The following is an 18450-nucleotide window of genomic DNA, read 5'->3' as shown; positions in this document are numbered from 1 at the left end:
CACTCTACCAATTAGTTCTCATTACAATAGCTTTGGCCTTCGCTGAGCTAATATTTTTCAGTCCTCATCTTATTTGATCTTTCTTCAGTGTTGACTCTTCCTCTGGCTGTTGTATCACACACAGGTTTTCCCAAACTTCTGTAGCCACTGCCTCTCTCTCCCTCATGAGAGGGCCTCAGCCTCCCTTAGCAGCCTTTAAATGCCGACCTCCCATGACGCTCAGTCCTGTCCTCTGAGCTTCTCACTCTGGCAAGCTCATCTACAATCATGACTTCAGTTAGCATCTATATACACAGGACTCCCAAATCATATCTCTAAAGCAGTCCAGAGCCATACATCCGACTGTCTACCCAACTTCTTCTCTTAGCTGTCTCAAAGACTAGTCAAACTGGACATGTCCAGAAGTGAACTCATGATCTAATCACATGCTCCTCTATCCCATTATTTAATCTACCTTAAAACTGATCCATTAGGGCGATTACATATGGCCATATAGATTGTCCTTGCACAGCTCCAAGAAAATCCATTCACATAGGCTATGATGGGAATGGCACCCTCTAGAGTTGAACAACATGGTGACCCCGCTTTCCAATGTTTCCTCAAACACGTGTTCCCTGTACAATTTATCCCATGAAATGTGCCTCCAACTACGCGAGCCAAACTCCTAGGAGTCAAAAACAAAACCAAGAAACCAAGGATTTCCATTCCTCTCCCTGTCTCTCTCTGTCTCTCTCTAGCTCATCCAAACCACAACTGTCTCCTGTTCGTTTAATCCCCTAAATCATCCTTGAATGGACCCACTTCTTACCCTGTCACCACCGCCCTAATCCAAGCTACCACTGTCTCTGCAACAGACTCCTAGCCAATCTCCCCTCGTCCACTCCAATTTTCTTCCAGCTGATTCTCCTCACTGGAGCCAGAGTCATCTTTTCAAAATGCTACTTTTAGTAGCTTGAAACATTCAAGTTGCTTTCTATAAAATTAAAACTCCTTAAGGAGTTTTGGCCTACGTGATCCTTGCATGATGTAGCCCCTACCTACTTCTCGAGTCTCATCTTGGATCATGACCTTCATGTTTTCTTAGCTCCAGACCCAGCAACTTTCTTTCAGTCCTGTCCTTCTCCAGGCTCTCTCCCACTGCAGGACCTTTGCACATGCCATTTCCTCTGACCTGAATCCTCCTCCCCCATCTACCTACACTTAACGTTACCAACTTCACTTCTATGTATTCGTCAGATTTTAAGATAATTCTCCTTTTCCCATGAAGGTGTTTTTTGATCCATTTAGCAGGCTAAGTCCTGCTTTAAGAAGCTTTCATTGCATTGTATATTTCTCCTTCTTACTTCTTACCACAGTTGTAATTTTTTATTTATTTTCTCATTATTTGATTAATGATGATGTCCCACTAAAAAGGAGCTCCCCAAGGATGGGGACCTGGTCTGTTTTCACTCATCATTGTATTACCAGCATTGTGCACAGTGCTGGGCAGATATGAGATGGTGAAGTGATTTAACTGTGTTCTAAGAAGGAAGTCATGCACTGGGCCAGGTTATGTTTATAGCCACAGGGTGAGACAAAGGAAACTTGTGGAAACTGTAACATTGAAAACAAGTAACTGTAGTTTAAAAGGGACCCCAAAACTAATGTCAGACACCAGGATACCAAATAGAAGGCACTACAGTGTCTGGCTTAAGAAATAAATCTGCTCTGATCAGAAGCACTCATGCAGGCTCAGCATGGTGGCTCATATCTGTAATCCCAGAACTTTAGGAGGCCAAGTGGACAAATTGTTTGAGCCCAGAGTTCAAGACCAGCCTGGGAAATATGGCAAGACCCCAGCTCTAACCACCCCCCACAAAAAAAATTAGCCAGGTTTGATGGTACGTGCCTGTAGTCCCAGCTACTTGGGAGGCTGAGGTGGGAGTATCACCTGAACCTGGAAGGTCGAGGCTGCAGTGAGCTGTATTCAGGCCACTGTACTCCAGCCTGAGCAACAGAGCGAAATCTCATCTGAAAAAAAAAAAAAAAAAGAGCACCCATGCAGAGTTCCAGGTGAAGAGGCAGATGTCTGACACCTAGCTAAGAGTAAAGTGGTACACACACACCCCACCACACCCTGGCTGACCCTCAGGTACCTTAAATTAAATACGCACTGAAGTAAGCCAACCAGATTCGCACATACCCTTACAAAAATGCTCCTCCCTCTGCATGTCCTCCATCAGTGAGTGGTCACACCATCCTCACAGTAACCTAACCCCAAAGCATGGGAGATAGCCTCTATTCCTTCATATTTCTCAAACCCCACATCTTAATCGCCAAGACTGATCAAATCTAACATCTAAATATATCTTAGATAGATCCACTTCTCTCCGATGCTTTGGCCATTAATTTCGTTAAGACTCTCATCATGGCTTACCTGGATTATTACAAATACTTCATAACTGGTTTTTCTGCCTTCACATTCATGCTTCGCTTTCATCCATTCTTCACACACCAGAATCATGCCTGTAAAATGTCAATCCCGTATCATCCCTCTGAAGCTCTCTCTTGCCTTAGGCTAAAACCCATACTCTCTAGGCTTGACTTAAGCAGTTTTTCTCATCTGGCCCTGCCCACCTATCAATCCTCATCTGCAGCCACTCCTCCTGGCACCTGAGGCCCTGTCATGCTGAAGGAGCTGCAGTTCCAGGATGTCTGGGAGAGGTCCTGAGGTGTTATCAAGTTTCCATGTCTTCCCATGCGCTTCTCCCTTTGTCTGAAACGTGTTCCATCTTGGTCTCTTCCTCCACTCTTAGGCATTTTCATCTAGCTAACTCCTACTCCGACTCATACCCAGCTAACTCCTGCTGAGGCTCAATTCAAACATCCCCTCCACTGGAAGACCTTCCATGGTGTGTGGCTCCCACAAAACTTCATTTCTGGCAGGGCACAGTGGCTCACACCTATAATCCCAGCACATTGGGAGTCTGAGACGGGCAGATCACTTGAGGTCAGGAGTTCAAGACCAGCCTGACCAACATGGTGAAACCCCGTCTCTACTAAAAAAATACAAAAATTAGCTGGGTATGATGGCACCTGCCTGTAATCCCAGCTACTCGGGAGGCTGAGGCAGGAGAATGGCTTGAACCCAGGAGACGGAGGTTGCAGTGAGCTGAGATTTCACCATTACACTCCAGGCTGGGTGACAGAGTGAGACTCTGTCTCAAAAAAGAAATTCCTCCTCTCATTGCATTGATAATTGTCTATTTTCCTCCCTGGTCAGCCTCAGACACTAAAAGGTAAACACCTTGAGGGTGGACAGCGTGTCTTATTAATCTCTATTCTCTCTCAATGGCATAGTAGCTAGCTGTTCCAAAATTGTTTAAATAAATAACAGCCAAAATGTGAACCATGATTTGATGATTTTTTTTTCTGATTTCAGTTCAAGTGTCTACCTGGTAGCTTCTTCCCTCTTTGTCCTGATGCTGCTGTTCTTCACTGTCCTCATCTTGAGCTACTTTTGGTACATGAGAATTTACAGACAACATATTAACGAACCGCTTCAAAAACCTCCAAAAAAACATAAGACCAATTAGGAAAACTGAAAGTTTGTTTATTACGGATATATGTACGTAGCGGGACAGTGTATTATATGCCTATATTGAAAGCGTGTGTTTGACCAAGAAATACTAAATATAAGCTCATAGGAGGCATCACCAAATTCAAGATCTGAAAAATATTCTTGAACTATCTCCAAAATAGAAATATTTTCATATATATATTGTTATTAAATTAATCCTTTATGTGTTTGCCTTCATTTTAAAGGTACTCTATGTACTCTTATATGGCATGAAAAAATAAATTGACTGTTACGATCCTTTGAATAAAAGCGAATTTTTGAAAATATATCTATGTGTCTCACATACTAGACCATAGGGCTACTGGAAAAATATATATGTGTGTGTGTCAAGTATCATTTTACATGAAACTTTTCACATGAAACCTTATATGGCTGTCATTAATTATGTATGAAGGATTTAACAAAGGTGTGTGAATTTAAATAATCTGCCCTAAACAGATTTTTTTCTACTGGTAAATTCATATATGAAATGTGAGATATACTAAAAATGAGCAGCTGATGTTCTAAATTTTATTTTATTTTATTTTATTTTATTCTATTCTAATTATTGTTTTGAGACAGGGTCTCACTGTGTTGCCCAGGCTGGTCTAAAACTCCTGGGCTCAAGCAATCCTCCAGCCTTGTATAGGATTATAGGCATAAGCCTGTAACATTTAGAGCTGCTCTAAATTTGAATTCTAAGTTTTAAATTTTGACTTTGATGCTCAAAATAAGCTTCTTAATTTGTCCGAATATTACCACAGCCTTCTAAATAATTACTATTTGTATCAGTCAGGATTCAATCAGAGAAGCAGACCAGAAGGAATGGTGTGTGTGTGTGTGTGTGTGTGTGTGTGTGTGTATGCACACGTGTGCACACTAATTCTCCTCTAATGTGACTTATTTTAAAGAATGGGATTATGTGATCATGGAGGCTGGCTAAACGAGTCTGAAATGCACAGTGCAGGCAATCAAGAATGGAAGGTCACAGTGAGATGAAATTCCACAGGCAGAGAGCAAAGCTGTTGTCCACAAAGAATTCCTCACTGCACCAAAATCAAGAGTAAGACAGACATACCTGTTGTTCACCGCTGTTTTGAAAGTTCTGACATCACAAGAGAAAAATAAAATCAACAGTACGAATGCTGGGAAAAAAGAGACAGAATCCTCTCTTTCAATAATATTATGTGCTATGAAAGCCCAAAATTCACAACAACTTTTACCAGAATAAGAGAATTTGGTGGCTCTAACTAGACAAATATTGCCAAATTAATACCTTTCTCTCTTAATAGTTCTAATCTGTTAGAAATAAAAATAATTATTCATTGTAGTTACAAAATACATAAATTTGATATGAGAAGTACATGACCTATATGAAGAAAACTTTAAAATGTCTCATGAAAATGGTGAAGCAAGACCTGAAAGTAGATGGGGGTGGGGTGGGGAGACAAACTACCCAACAGAAAATGAGCACAGTTTCGGGCATCTCATGAAAGCGCATAGCCAAACAGCCAATACGTATATTTAAAACAACTTTTTTTGGTGTTCATTATATGCCAGGAACTGTTGTCATAACTCAACCTCAATAACTCTAAGAAACAACAACTATTATTATCCCATTATAGAGATGAGGAAATTGGCACATAGAAGGTAAATAAATATACTAAGGTCATATAATAGGTAAGTGATGGAGCTGGAATTCAAACTCAGGCAGACTGGCTTCATAATCAGGTAAGTATCCACTACGGAAGGTCAGCCTTGGCTGGCAGTTGGAAAGATACAAACCAAAGTCACAACAAAGCTCCAAAGGGTAATCATAAATTCTGACTTTGATGCTCAAAATAATACATTTTGACATGCCCCCCTCACGATGGAAATGAGGGAGAGGAAGGGATGGGAAGGAAATTATCTTGCAGTTCTGAAGGAAATGTAAATTGCTATAGTTTTTTTTTTTTAAGCAATCTGGCAAAATCTGTTAAAATTAAAAATACAAATTCTCTTGGACCGAGCAACCCCACTGTTAGATTCTTTCCACAGGGTGGGATGGGGAGGACCAATATATCAGGGTATGTGTGTGGGTATAGATGGACGGATGAATAGATATAGACGATATGCATATAGATGCAGATAAGTAGACAGAGAGATGGCATCATTAGTTGCTGCGGCAAAACTCTGGAAACAGAATTAACACCTACCAACAGGTGAACAGGGAATGGCTGACTACATGGCTGCTTGTACGTTGACCACATAGTCTGTGCTAAGTGATTTAGATGATTTTTCCACAAGTTTTGATAAATGAGAAAAGCAAGCTACAGAGAACCATCTGGAGTATGATCCTGTTTTTATGTAAACAAAATAAATGTTGAGTGACTGAGAACATGGAGGAAAGTATGACGGTGATGTGGAAGCAGGGCAGGGAAGTGCTTGGTAGAGAAAGGCGGGGCCCTGGCTAAGGCGCCACCCTCGGGCCTGTGCCCACGACCTGGGTGAGGACAGGCACTCCTGCCTTCATGCCCAAATGTTGCATTTCCCAAGGACACTGTGGCCCGCCACGCCCCGTCCTGTGTGTATAAAAACCGCAAGACCCTAGCAGCTGGACGTGGAGAACACATCTGTGAAAGAACACGCCTGCGGCTGGACGGCGAGAGAAGCAGTGGGTTGAGAGCACAACCCGCAGGCCGTGGACCAGCAGAAGGTCACGGGGTTTGGCGGGGATGGTCGGAGGAGAGCCCAGCTGCCACGCGGCCGACCCAGGGGAAAACCATCTCCCTTCTGGCTCCCCCATCTGCTGAGAGCTACTTCCACTCAATAAAATCTTGCACCCATTCTCCAAGTCCACATGTGATCTGATTCTTGGGGCACCAAGGCAAGAAACCCAGGATACAGAAAGCCCTCTGTCCTTGCGATAAGGTGGTGTCTAACTGAGCTGACCAACAATTAGCCTACAGACAGCTAAACTAAAAGAGCGGAGCTGTAACACACACCCACTGGGGCTTCAGCTCTGAACATGTGCCTCTGGACACTGCCCGGGCTGGAGCCCCACCATCTGCCCATCTGCATGCTCCCCACAGAGGTTTGCAGTGGGGCACCGAAGAAGCGAGCCACAGGCCCATCGCACGCCCTGCAAGGGGGATAAGGGAGCCTTTCCCGTTTTGCCAGTATACATACCATTTTGTTTCCATTGTGTGTGCAGGCATGGATGTGTGTGTACATGACAGGGGGCGTGGGGCTGTACCAAGAGATGCAGAGAGATAGAAACAAGGCCTTCAGAACTAGGGTGAAGGGAAACAATAGAAACACACCAGGAAAGTGTTCTTTGATGTCAACCAACATGTATGCACGTAAAGACAAATGAGGTCTCCGAACTGAAAATGATGTCATTTTTTTTAGGAAAATATTTTTAACTGACATAATTGTACATATTTATGGGGTGCATAGTGCTGTCTTTCTACATATAATGTATAGTGACCAGATCAGGTAATTAGCACATCCATTATCTCAAAGGTTCGCATTTCTTTGTGTTGGGAACATTGAATATCCTCCTTTTAGCTATTTGAAACTCTGTATCATTATTAACTAACGGTCATCCTACAGTGCTATAAAACACTAGACCTTCTTTTTGGTTTGTTTTGTTTTGTTTTTTTGAGCCAGAGTCTCGCTCTGTTGCCCAGGCTGGAGTGCAATGGCAGAATCTCCGCTCACTGCAACCTCTGCCTCCCAAGCGATTCTCCTGCCTCAGCCTCCTGAGTAGCCTCCCAAAGTGCTGGGATTACAGGTGTCAGTCTCCACACCCAGCCCAGAACACTAGACCTTCTTCCTTCTATCTAGCTGTAATTTTATACCTTTTAACGCAGGGATCCCCAACCCCCACGGGAGCTGTACCACCTGAGCTCCACCTCCTGTCAGCTGCAGCTTTAGATTCTCATAGGAGGTGAACCCTATTGTGAACTGCACATTTGAGGGATCTAGGTTGCACGCTCCACATGAGAATCTAATGCCTGATGACCTGAGGTGGAACAGTTTCGTCCTGAAACCATTCCCACCCCTCAACTTCTCCACACCCCGTCTATGGAAAAAATGTCTTACGCAAAACCAGTCACTGGTGCGAAAAAGGTTGGGGACTGCTGCTTTAACAAATCACTCCCTGTCCTTCCCTTCCCCCTCACAAAATGAGGTAATTTTAGATGCTATTTGCTTTCTTCCTACTTCCACCACATTGAACTTAAATGCTTTAATTAATCATAAAAAACAAAACTGCTCTTACTGTGAGCAAAGAGATGGGAAGGAAGAAGTGGAGGCAAGTATCACAACTCTTTCAAGAAGTTCCCTCACCCCAACTTTTTTATTTTTTGACAAGGAGCAAAGAAATGGAGGGCACCTGAACACAAGTGAGGACAGGAAGATGTTACTGAATACAGGTGGAAATAAGCAAGTGGCTAGGAGAAACTGATGATACAGGAGAGGAAAGGTAATCACTGGATCAAAATCCTTGAGTCAGCAAGAGAGAATTAGATCTTGTGCTGGAAACTAAGAATTGAATATTTCATGCAAGTTCATTACTCATGAACTCCGGCTTCCCTCCTGTGACAGCGGTACGTAGGCTGTCAGGAAGATCTGTGGTTCCTGGAGGCGGGGAGATTGTCCCTCAAGTCTCCCACTGCAGGAGTGTAACTGACGAAAAGCATCAGCTGCCGCCCTCTGAAACTCATCACCATACTAGTACCAAGCCCACGCCCCTTCAGGCCGCTCCTCACCTGTGACGGAGTGCAGTGGGGATAGATAGTAAGGAAGACCCAATGCTGGCAGACACAGGACTCTTGTCAGCCCGGTTCAAAGACTCCCGAAGGCTTCACCAAACCGTCCTTAGATTGCACAGCAGTTTAGGCAACTGTATCCAATTTCAATCGGCACCATCTCTCTCCCACACACTCTTTCTGTCTGATGACTCTCCCAACTTCCACAGCTCCCTATTTCTTTTCACATAAGCATTTCCCTTTAATGAAATCCTTGCAAAAAGATTTTTTTTTTGAGACTGAGTCTCACTCTTATCACCCCAGCTGCAGTACAGTGGCACAGTCTTGGCTCACTGCAATCTCTGCATCCTGGGTTCAAGCCATTCTCCTGCCTCAGCCTCCTGAGTAGCTGGGATTACAGGCACACACCACCACACCAAGCTAATTTTTGTATTTTTAGTAGAGATGGAGTTTTACCACATTGGCCAGGCTGGTCTTGAACTCCTGACCTCAAGTGATCCACCTGCCTCAGTCTCCCAAAGTGCTGGGATTACAGGCGTGAGCCATTGTGCCCGGCCAAACATTTAATCCCATGTTAGTAACTGTTTCTCATAGGACCTGGATTAGCACAAGTCATAAGTGAGTGGTCTGAGAAATCAGGCAGTCAGGTGGTAATTTGGGACTGGCTCACTCAGCACGCAGAAGGCAGAGAGGAAACCCCCCTAAGGGATATGTGGTCAGCGGTACTCTTTGGCTCCAGGTGGTGGCTCAGTTGCTAATATTTTAATCGGCAGTGACCTGAGAGAATGTCCTGGTGGAGGGGAATGCTATGGCAGGTAAAGGCATTTGAAAATGGGGATAAACACTGTGACTGAGTTATACTAATGACTTGCAGAAGGCAGTGAGAGACTGCGAGCCATAGCAGCTAATGGCTAAGAATAAGAAGCCGTGTCTCATACAGAGGTCATCATCATCACCAGTAGTGAAAAGGCAGACACAACTCAACAGCAAGCTGAAGCCTGGGAGTCACAGGGCTCCAGAAATGTTTGCACACAACCTCTTTAGGTCTGTTACTGGGAGGCTGAGGCCCTGATAGAGAAAACTTTTGATTCTAAAAACTGGGACAGGAAAATCTGGATGGATGCCTCTGAAGATGTTGAGCTCTACGACCTCCACCCCTGCCACCCACCTCTGGGCGTGCAGAGATGGCCCACTGCTCCCATCAAGGGTTAGCCCTTTGGCTGTGCTAACAGCCAATTTGGATACTGCAGAGGCATCTGCCTCACAGGGCGACAGGTGCCTGCTGCCTGTTCTCCTTGGTGTGGCAGGCTGAAAACTAGGGTGGAATCCCAGCATAAGCCAGGTCGTGACACTCAGGGCCTCATAAGGAATGAAGAATTACAAAAACTAATATGTACATACCGCCAGGAGCCAAGGGAATGTGGGGGATTAGAGTCTATGGATTATTTATTTATTTGTTTATTTTTTGAGGCAGAGTCTCACTCTGTTGCCCAGACTGGAGTACAGTGGTATAATCTCAGCTCACTGCAACCTTTGCCTCCCAGGTTCAAGTAATTTTTCTGCCTCAGCCTCCCAAGTAGCTGAGACTACAGGTATGCACCACCATGCCTGGCTAATTTTTGTATTTTTAGTAGAGACGGGGTTTCATCATGTTGGACAGGCTGATCTTGAACTCCTGACTTCAAGTGATCCACTCACCTCGGCCTCCCAAAGTGCTAGGATTACAGGTGTGAGCCACTGCGCCTGGTCTCTACTGATTCTGTAAAAGTGCATACGCAAGAATTAACTGACTTCGTGGCAGTTTCTTAGGACGTGGAATTTAAGAAGACCCTAGCATGGGCTGTAGGGGACGGGGCACACGCACTGCTGGGGTGACTCAGAAGCCTGGAACAAAATGATGGCCAACTCTCAGCAAAGTAGGAAAAGCCTGGGTGCTTGGCAGTTGGTAGAGGAGGTAATGAAATGGTTCAGAGCAGTGGCTAGGCTGGAATGGATATGCTACATGAAGCCCGCAGACCCAGCTGAGGATGAGAGGGTTCAGGTGACACATCGTTCCCCAAGGACATCCTGATGAGGATACCTGTGAATGAACATTAAGTGGTGGCTCTCCTCTGCAGGTTAGGGATGACTACCGGTGAGGCGGTCACAGACAGGTCTGGGTTAGGTTCATCAACCTACATGGAGGGGATGAAGCCTCAAAGTAAGAGGGTCTTGGGGGTGAGGCTTCATGTCAGAAACAGAAGCCCACATTACCATAATAACATGCAAGGGGCAGCTAAGGGGGCTGAGTCTGCTGGGAGTTGTGGAGACAGTTAACAGAATGGTGAAACTGTCGGGCAGTCAACAAGGCTGTTGGCTAACACCTACAATAATAACAAACAAGCATGGAAGGAGAGGCTGAGGGACATTGCCCCAGTAAAAAGTCATGGGCCCTTGATCAGCCCCCAGACCTGGAGTAAATTTTCAGACCCGGAACCCATTGACTAAAGAGGAGGCCAGGTTCCCAGGGAGAAGGATCCTGTGGCAAGCATCACATATACTGTGACAGTTCCCCCAGAGACCTATGGCCGTTTACTCAGGTGACTTTACTGGGGAAAGAGGAATAACCAGCCTTTTGAGGACTACTATGCATAGGTCTCAGTTGACACTAATACCCAGAGACCCAAAGTGTCATCAAGCCTCTTCTTTAGAGTGAGGACCTAGGAGAGCCACGGTGTCTCCACCCACTCAGAAGCCTTGCCCAGCCTCCAAAGTACATGCTTAGAATTACATACTTGGCTGTGGCAGGGGGTGGGACGAGGGGGAGCCAACATTGAGGCCCTTGGTTTGTGAAGCAAGAGCAATCAGAGTGGGAAGGGCCAAACAGAAACTTCTGAAACGGGTCCCTACACGAATCCCGGCAAAGTGAGAAAATCGTTATTCTGCGGGGGTTGCAGGGGGAGGCAGAGATTATCACCATCATTCAAGACCTAAAAGATGCACAGTTGGTGGTACCTGTTATATCTTTGTTTAATCGCCAGTCTGCAGAAAACAGATGGATCCCGGAGAATGACGTTGACTCCCACAGACTCAACCAGGTGGTAGCACCAATTGCAGTTGCTGTGCCAAATAGGGCAGATTAATCAGACCTTGGGTACATGGCATGCAACTATTGACTCTGCAAATGTGTTCTTTTCCAGCCCAGTGAGAAAAGAGGATCAGAAACAGTTCACATTCACATGGACAACAATATTCAATTATCTACCTACTCTATGGAATTTCCGAGTAGATATCCTCATTTAGATAAGAAACCAGCTAACCAAGTTCATGTCCAGTCTGATCATGGTAGACCAGATGCAATGGATGCCATGTTGTTGTGGGCCCCAGATTATGTTGTATCCATTAGAAATGGAAAAGGCGCTAGGGAAGCTGACTGCCCAAGTTTCAACAAGGATGACCTCCATCTTGTCACCAATAGGGAATAATGTTTTTGGAGACGAGAGAGGCAGACAATTGAGAAGTGAGCTATGTTGAACCCTTACTACCTATCTAGGAAAAGTTATTTGTCCTGCCTGAAATATAACCTCCAGATAGAGAGTAAGGATGCATTACCAAAAACCTCGCCAATTACATTTCACTTCCATTTGAACACTTCCATTGGTACAATTACCAACGACTTCAAAAGTATATCAATTCCAATTATACCTAATTTCATAACTAAAGACATCTAAGACAAAGAGCACCATTATCCCCTGAATTCTCTAACTAGGCTATCTCCTCAGGGAGCTGGCAATTTTAAAATGGAAAATAAACTATTTCAAGATCTACTGGAGAATTCATATGCCCATCTTCTAACACTGGACTGTATATCCAAGTCATGCAGTCAATGTAGTCAACCCGTAACAACTGATCTCACAGAGGATGGGCAGGGGGAGTGGGGCGGGGGGAGCCGAGGATGACCTCTCAAATATTTCTCATAGTAGAGCAGAGAGGAGACCAGCAGTGCTCTGGAACACAAAAGCCATTCTTGACTCTGGCTACCACCTCGGTGGAGGTGACAGAGCTTTATAAAGGCATCTGTGGTAGCCAGCTTCCAGGATGGGCTCCAGTGATCCCTTCATTCACACCCTTGTGTAATATCACCTCACACTGTCCAGAGTTGGTCAGTATGATCAACAGAATACAGCAAAAGTAATGGTCAGTCACGCCTGAGAGCAGGTCATAAAACACTGCAGCTTTCTTGTCGGTAACCCTCCCATTCTGTTTCGGATCAATTGCTCTGGGAGGAACAGCTACCATGTCATGAGCAGCCCTACAGACAGGCCCATGTGCTGATAAACTGACCCGTTGGTGAGCTTGGAAGCAGAGTCTCAGGCCCCGGTCAAGCCATCAGATGACGGCAGCTCTGCTGATGTAATGGACTACAGCTCCGCCCGACACTCAGAGCCAGAAACGCCCACCTAAACTGCTCCTGGATTCCTGACCTTCAGAAACTATGTTTTAAGCTGCTACATTTTGGGGTAATTTGGTACAGAATAAATAAAACAGACTCAGTTCATCTCTACAACCTAGAGAGCAATAGGCTTTCAAATGAATTTTCCTTTATAGTGGTTTGGGCAGCTTAGATCTCCCCCCCAGGTTACCTAAGAAATAGTTTGCAAATTTCTGTGCTTTGCTTTCTGTTACCAGGGCCTCTCTATTTAGTAAGGGATACTGGCAGGAAACTGGAAGGCAGGAGGAGGAAGTACTTCCCGTTTTCTACCTTCCCATCAGGGTAAATGTAGTCAGGCTTTTTCATCTAGCATCAGTCATGCTTGATTTCAGGAGCGGTGGTTGATTCCTAGCTTGAAACTTTTTTAACTTTCCAGGGCCAACGTCATTGTGCCCCTTTAGAAATACCTCTTTAGGGTTTGCAATTCCAGCCCAATAGGGTTCTCCCGCAAGCTTCAAAACTTTAAATTCTGACCTCTTTATTCCCCCACACCTAAGTGTCATAGCTGTTTCTAGCTTTCTGACACCTCGGTTCCCGTTTTGTTTCAGCCCGCTAAGACCCAATTTACAATTCTGTGTATTAATTCTCTTTGTTCATTTGTCTCCTGATAACCACCTCAAATAAGTCTTCATGTTCGGTTCTACTACTGTCTCCTCAACTTAAATTATAAAGTTATGAGTGAATATTTATATTCTGTTATATAATAGAATAATTATATTCCATATATAAGAATTTATATTATATACATTTTATTATAGAAAATATATAAGTATATATATTATTTTCTGCCTTTCACTGGATTATAAGCTTCATGAGGGAAGGATCATATCTGTTCTATCATAATGAATTAGCAATACAGTTATATAATACATAAAATATATAAATATGTAATACATAATACTATATTTTATATTATAGTATTATATATATAAGAATATATATTCTTTTCCATCTTTCACTAGATTGTAAGTTTCATGAGGTCAGATCATGTCTGTTCTTTCACAGATGAATTAGTGATACATAGATGCTGACACATCAAAGCTACTCATTTAATACTTGTTCAATGAATGAAAGATGGATGATTCATTATTGATGGATCAATACTTGAATTAAATGAGCAATATAGCTCATTCCATCATCAGATGACAAATTCTGTACCTGATAAATTCAAACTAGCCATGGGACATCCTTTATGGTAAGGCAGAATCCCAACCTCCCAGAGATGTTCACATTCTAATCCCCAGAATCTGTGGCTATTACCTTTCCTAAGAAGAAAAATACTTAGCAGTTGTGATTAAGGATCTTGAGATGGGGAGAGGAGCCTCAGTTATCCAGGTGGACCCAATCTAATCACAAGGCTCTTCATAAGCAAGAGGGAGAGACAAGGAAGTCACGGAAGACACGATGATGGAAATGGGAGCCGGGGGGCTGGCTGGAGTGATGGGGCCATGAGCCAAGGAATGAAGGCAGCCTCTAGAACCTGGGAAAGCAAGGAAGCAGATTGTCCCCTAGAAGCTCCAGAAGGAACACAGCCCTCGATGTTAGCCCAGGGACGCCCATTTTGAACTTCCAATCTCCAGAACTATAAGAAAATAAATTTGTGTTATTTTAAACCACTAAGTTTGTGGCAATTTGCAGCCATAGGAAACCAATACATCCTGGTAGAGAAGTCCAAGAGGCTGAAGGTTATACTGGCCTAGCACTCTGGAGAGAGAAGAGCACTGAAGATGGACACATGCAACTCTTCAGCATACATGTGACAGTTACAGCTGAGAGAGTGGATGAGATCACAAAGGCAAAGGAAGTGTATACAGTAAGAGGTAAAGTGAACCTGCAGTCTGAGCCCCAGAGGACTGCAGCCAGCACTAAATAAGGTGCAAATGCGTAGGGCCTTTGCCCCACCTTTCGCAGGAAAAAGGACTTAGCAGATGTGATTATGGAGTTTGTGTCATTGGTTTAGGTGGGGAGGAATGGCGGGGAGGAACGGTCAGAAAGAGAAGCAAGGCAGCTGATACACCGAAAACAGATTTTAGAACTTTGTCAACAACCTTCCAGAGGACAGTCAAATAATAATGATGTACTTATTCATAAGTATACCTATTTGCTCTATTTTACATCACCTTCTCTCTCTCCAAACTCCCTATGCCCCTCTCCTCATGCCTCGCTCTTTGATGATAGTCTTGCCTCAGAAGGAAAGAATGCCCTAATTTCCTGCACTCCGTGTTTCTAACCTGCCCACCTGTCTCCTTGCCTTCTATGGCATCACTGCATACCTGCATCTGCCTCCTATGCCGTCACTATGGATGAAGCACACTAACGAAACGGCAACCCCTGTACTTTTGCCCTGGGTCCTTCCTGCTTCTTTCTTTGCCCTTGCAAATCTTGCCCTCTCCTACATCAATTTCTCTCTTTACATGCAAGTTTGCCTCAGCATCTGCCGTCTTCAAAATGTCCTCCATTGACCACACAGTCTTATCCAACTGTTGCCCCAAAGTTTAAGTTGTCTCCCTTTTGTCACCTTACATTTTTTTCTCAAAGTGTTATAGCAGTTATTTAAATCTCACTCCTCCCAGAGACCACTCAGGTCAAAGCTACCAGTAATCTCTATATTGTTGAATCCAATAGTCTTGACATCAGTGCTACCACGTTCTTTCGGATTTTCCTCCCAGCTCCATGTTTCCTCTTCATCCCTTACTTGACCTCTACATGGTCAAGGGCCCTAGAGCTTTGTTCCTGACCCACTTCTTTTTAGCTACACAGATTCTTAGGTCATCCAGCCAAACCCAAGTGTCTACTACTTGACAGCCATGGATGTCTAAAAGGTATCTCCAACTCAACACAATCAAACCGGAACTCTTGATTTTCCTCCTCCCAACCTGCTCCTCCCCCAAATGTTTCACATCTTATAAATGACCGAACCATCCACTCAGTTGCTCAAGTCAAAAATCTAGAGGTTATTCTTGAATCCCCTCTCCCTAACCAACTCAACATCCAACCCATTAGCAAGTTCCATAGACTTTATTCCAAAACTAGAGTTTACTTTAAATTCTCATTATCTCGGTCTCCAGCACTATCAGCAACAGCTAAGCCACTTTGTGGCATGCACTTTTGGAATAGCATCCAATAGGTTGTCTCAGTTAACTTTTACCACATAACCACCCCCAAAACTTCCTGACTTAAAACATTATTTCTCACAGTCTGTGGGTTGGCTGGTCAGTTCATCTGATCAGTGTGGTTGTGGCCAGGGGAAGGAGAGTCCAGGAGAGCTTCACATGCTTTGCAGTTGGTTGGATGTCACCTGGATGTAGGCCATGACTTGACCATGTGTCCCTCAGCATCCTTCAGGCTAGCCCAAACTCCTAAGACGGTGGTCATAGGACTCCCAAGTTCAGCAAGAGGGCAAGCTCCAACTCACAAGTGTTTTTTAAGCCTCTGTTTGCATTATGTTAATGTCCCATGTCCAAAGCAAGTCACAGTCCAGTGCAGTCAGTGGGGGGAGACACTACCAAAGAGTATAATTTGGGAGACCAGAAATAATTTGTGGCTATTTTTGCAGTCTACCACACTCATCTCCCTGTTTCCACCTCCTGAAATCAGTTTTCCACACAGCAACCAAGTAATCATTTTGAAACACACGCATGCTCATTTCACTCCCTGGCCCAAACTTATGGCTTCATTGAAAATACAACCCCTATTATGAATTTAGAAATCTTCCGGGATCTGGCCTCTGACTACCTGCCCAAGTCATCTAATACCATTGCCTCCTTGCCTAGTAGGTCCCAACAACGGTGGTCTTTTGTTTTCCTTGAATACAGAAAACTCCTTCATGCCTCAGATCTTTGCACGTGTTCCCTTTGACTGAAATACTCCTCCCAAGCATATTTGCGGAGCTGGCTTTGTCATTCATGTTTCAGCCTAAAACTCATCTCATTACAGCGATCTTCCCCGTGCAGCCAATTTAAGATTACTCTCAATGACTTCACCTGATTTAAATTTTCTGCAAAGCACGCACCTGTGATATTTTGTTTGTCCCTGCTCCTGTTTATCACGGCATCACCGAGGGCCTATAACACTGCCCGGCACATAGGAAGCACACAGCGAATATTTGTTGAATTAACGCAAAGGTGTCTGCTACGTCCCAGGATTGTGCTAAGCTCTGTACCCTTCCCATCTCAGCAGGATAGTTTCACAAAAAGTAAATTCCACATCGAGGATTAAATGGATGCACGTTACACCTCATCCCACACCAGTAACTCGTTTTCCTCTGCTTCCCCACCCCTCCCCTTGCCAAAGAACAAGTGAGGAGAGATCTGGAAAACAACATAGGGTCATCACTCTAGTCTTTTGCCACATTTGTTGGCTTCACCGAGCTCAACGCCACATGAACTACTAACAGCAGCAGCACCGGCGAGGAGGGGATGATGAAAGGTAGAAGACTTCACCGCCAGCGGACCGCAAGGGACACACCGCAGCTCCAAAGCACTGCATCCTGGGAGCTGTAGTCTCCCGGGGAGGCCTGTTCTGGTAGGACCGGGGCCCCCGCGGCATGCTGGGAGTTGGAGTCGAGGGCTGTTGAGACTGCACCTCTGCGCTTATAGTAGCGAGGGGAATTCTCGCTGCATGCTGGGAACTGTAGTCTTCCTGGGGCCCCGTTCTTCCTGGACGCTGAGTCGCCGAAGCTGCCGCCATTTTAGGTCCCGAGGTGCGGCGGCCGAGAACCAGGGCGCAGGCGGGCTGAGCCCGGGCGCCGGGCCGGCCCCGCCCCCGGGGCGCCTGGCGCCCGCCCCTTGCTCAAGCCCCGCCTTTCCCCACGTGTCTGCCGCTTAGGGGAGGTGCCTCAGCCACAGCGGGCCGCCAACGGTCCGGCCCCGTCCGCACAGAGGCTCCTGTCGGCGGCGCCCGGGAGCGGCTCGGCTGCCAGATGCTTCCGCCCCGGCTGCCGCGGGCCGGGCTGTACGCTTAGTGCCCGGCTCAGGCCCCCAGGAGCGCCCGCGGGGGTGAGAGCGGCCTCGGGCCCCGCGGAGACGGAGCGGCTTGAGGACGAGGCGGCGGCCGCGGGGAGGAGGATGGGGGCTAACCAGTTAGTGGTGCTCAACGTGTACGACATGGTGAGTGCGGCCCCTGGCGGCCCCGAGCCCTGGCCCAGGCCGGCTTCCTCTCGCCGGTCGGGCTCGGACCCCGGCCCCAGGCGCTTCCTGCCTCGCGTCTCCGCCTTCTGCTTTCGTTCTCGGGGAAAGCCGGGGAGAAGGAGGGAGAAATAGTATTATTTTTTTAATCCTCGCACTCGTCGACGCTCGGGTGAACCCGGTCAGCCTGACGGTTTGGGGCAAAGCGCGGGTGGGCTAGAACCTCTCCCATCCCCGCAGCTTGGCCCCGACCCTGGCTCAGGGCCCGACCCCTTGGCTGACGAGCGGTGTCCTTTCTGCAGAGCTTCTGTCGCGCCTCAGACCCCACTTGCCGGCCCCCGGGGCTGCCCCAGGACCCCCGTCCCGACCGCCTGCGCTCCCAGCTCCTGTACAAGCCTTTGCTTGGTTTAAATCTTCAAACACTCCCAAGCCCCTCCAGATGCAGAAAGTCACAGCTTTCGGGTGCCTGTGCTAGAATCGCTTCCAAGGTGAACAGGAGCC

The 18450-nt window shown here is 45.8% G+C and overlaps 2 protein-coding genes and 1 long non-coding RNA gene across 12 annotated transcripts in view; 2 read left to right on the top strand and 1 right to left on the bottom strand.

Annotated features, from left to right (window-relative positions):
- Positions 1 to 3883, top strand: part of CATSPERE (catsper channel auxiliary subunit epsilon) — a 147614-nt gene extending 143731 nt beyond the window's left edge. For all 8 annotated transcript variants that reach the window (XM_035280412.3, XM_035280413.3, XM_035280410.3 and 5 more), the window contains one exon: positions 3422 to 3883. In XM_035280412.3, the coding sequence (XP_035136303.1) occupies positions 3422 to 3575 (154 nt within the window). In that variant the 3' untranslated portion in view covers positions 3576 to 3883. The remainder of the gene's footprint in view (positions 1 to 3421) is intronic.
- Positions 3867 to 17314, bottom strand: LOC144580434 (uncharacterized). 2 transcript variants are annotated; one of them, XR_013529947.1, is made up of 3 exons: positions 14084 to 17314; positions 11347 to 11451; positions 3867 to 10526 (listed from the first exon to the last, which is right to left on the bottom strand). It is a non-coding gene; the product is annotated as an uncharacterized LOC144580434 (long non-coding RNA). The 2 variants fall into 2 exon arrangements; XR_013529948.1 differs by having other exon boundaries at positions 3867 to 10111.
- A 330-nt stretch (positions 17315 to 17644) lies between these two features.
- Positions 17645 to 18450, top strand: part of DESI2 (desumoylating isopeptidase 2) — a 54638-nt gene continuing 53832 nt past the window's right edge. For both annotated transcript variants that reach the window (XM_002760855.6, XM_035281356.3), the window contains exon 1: positions 17645 to 17931. In XM_002760855.6, the coding sequence (XP_002760901.1) occupies positions 17890 to 17931 (42 nt within the window). In that variant the 5' untranslated portion in view covers positions 17645 to 17889. The remainder of the gene's footprint in view (positions 17932 to 18450) is intronic.

The sequence above is a fragment of the Callithrix jacchus genome, chromosome 19 (genome assembly GCF_049354715.1).
Source record: "Callithrix jacchus isolate 240 chromosome 19, calJac240_pri, whole genome shotgun sequence".
Taxonomy (NCBI): Eukaryota; Metazoa; Chordata; class Mammalia; order Primates; family Cebidae; genus Callithrix; species Callithrix jacchus.
Note: the sequence above shows the minus strand (reverse complement) of the source record. Positions and strands in the feature narration are given on the sequence as shown.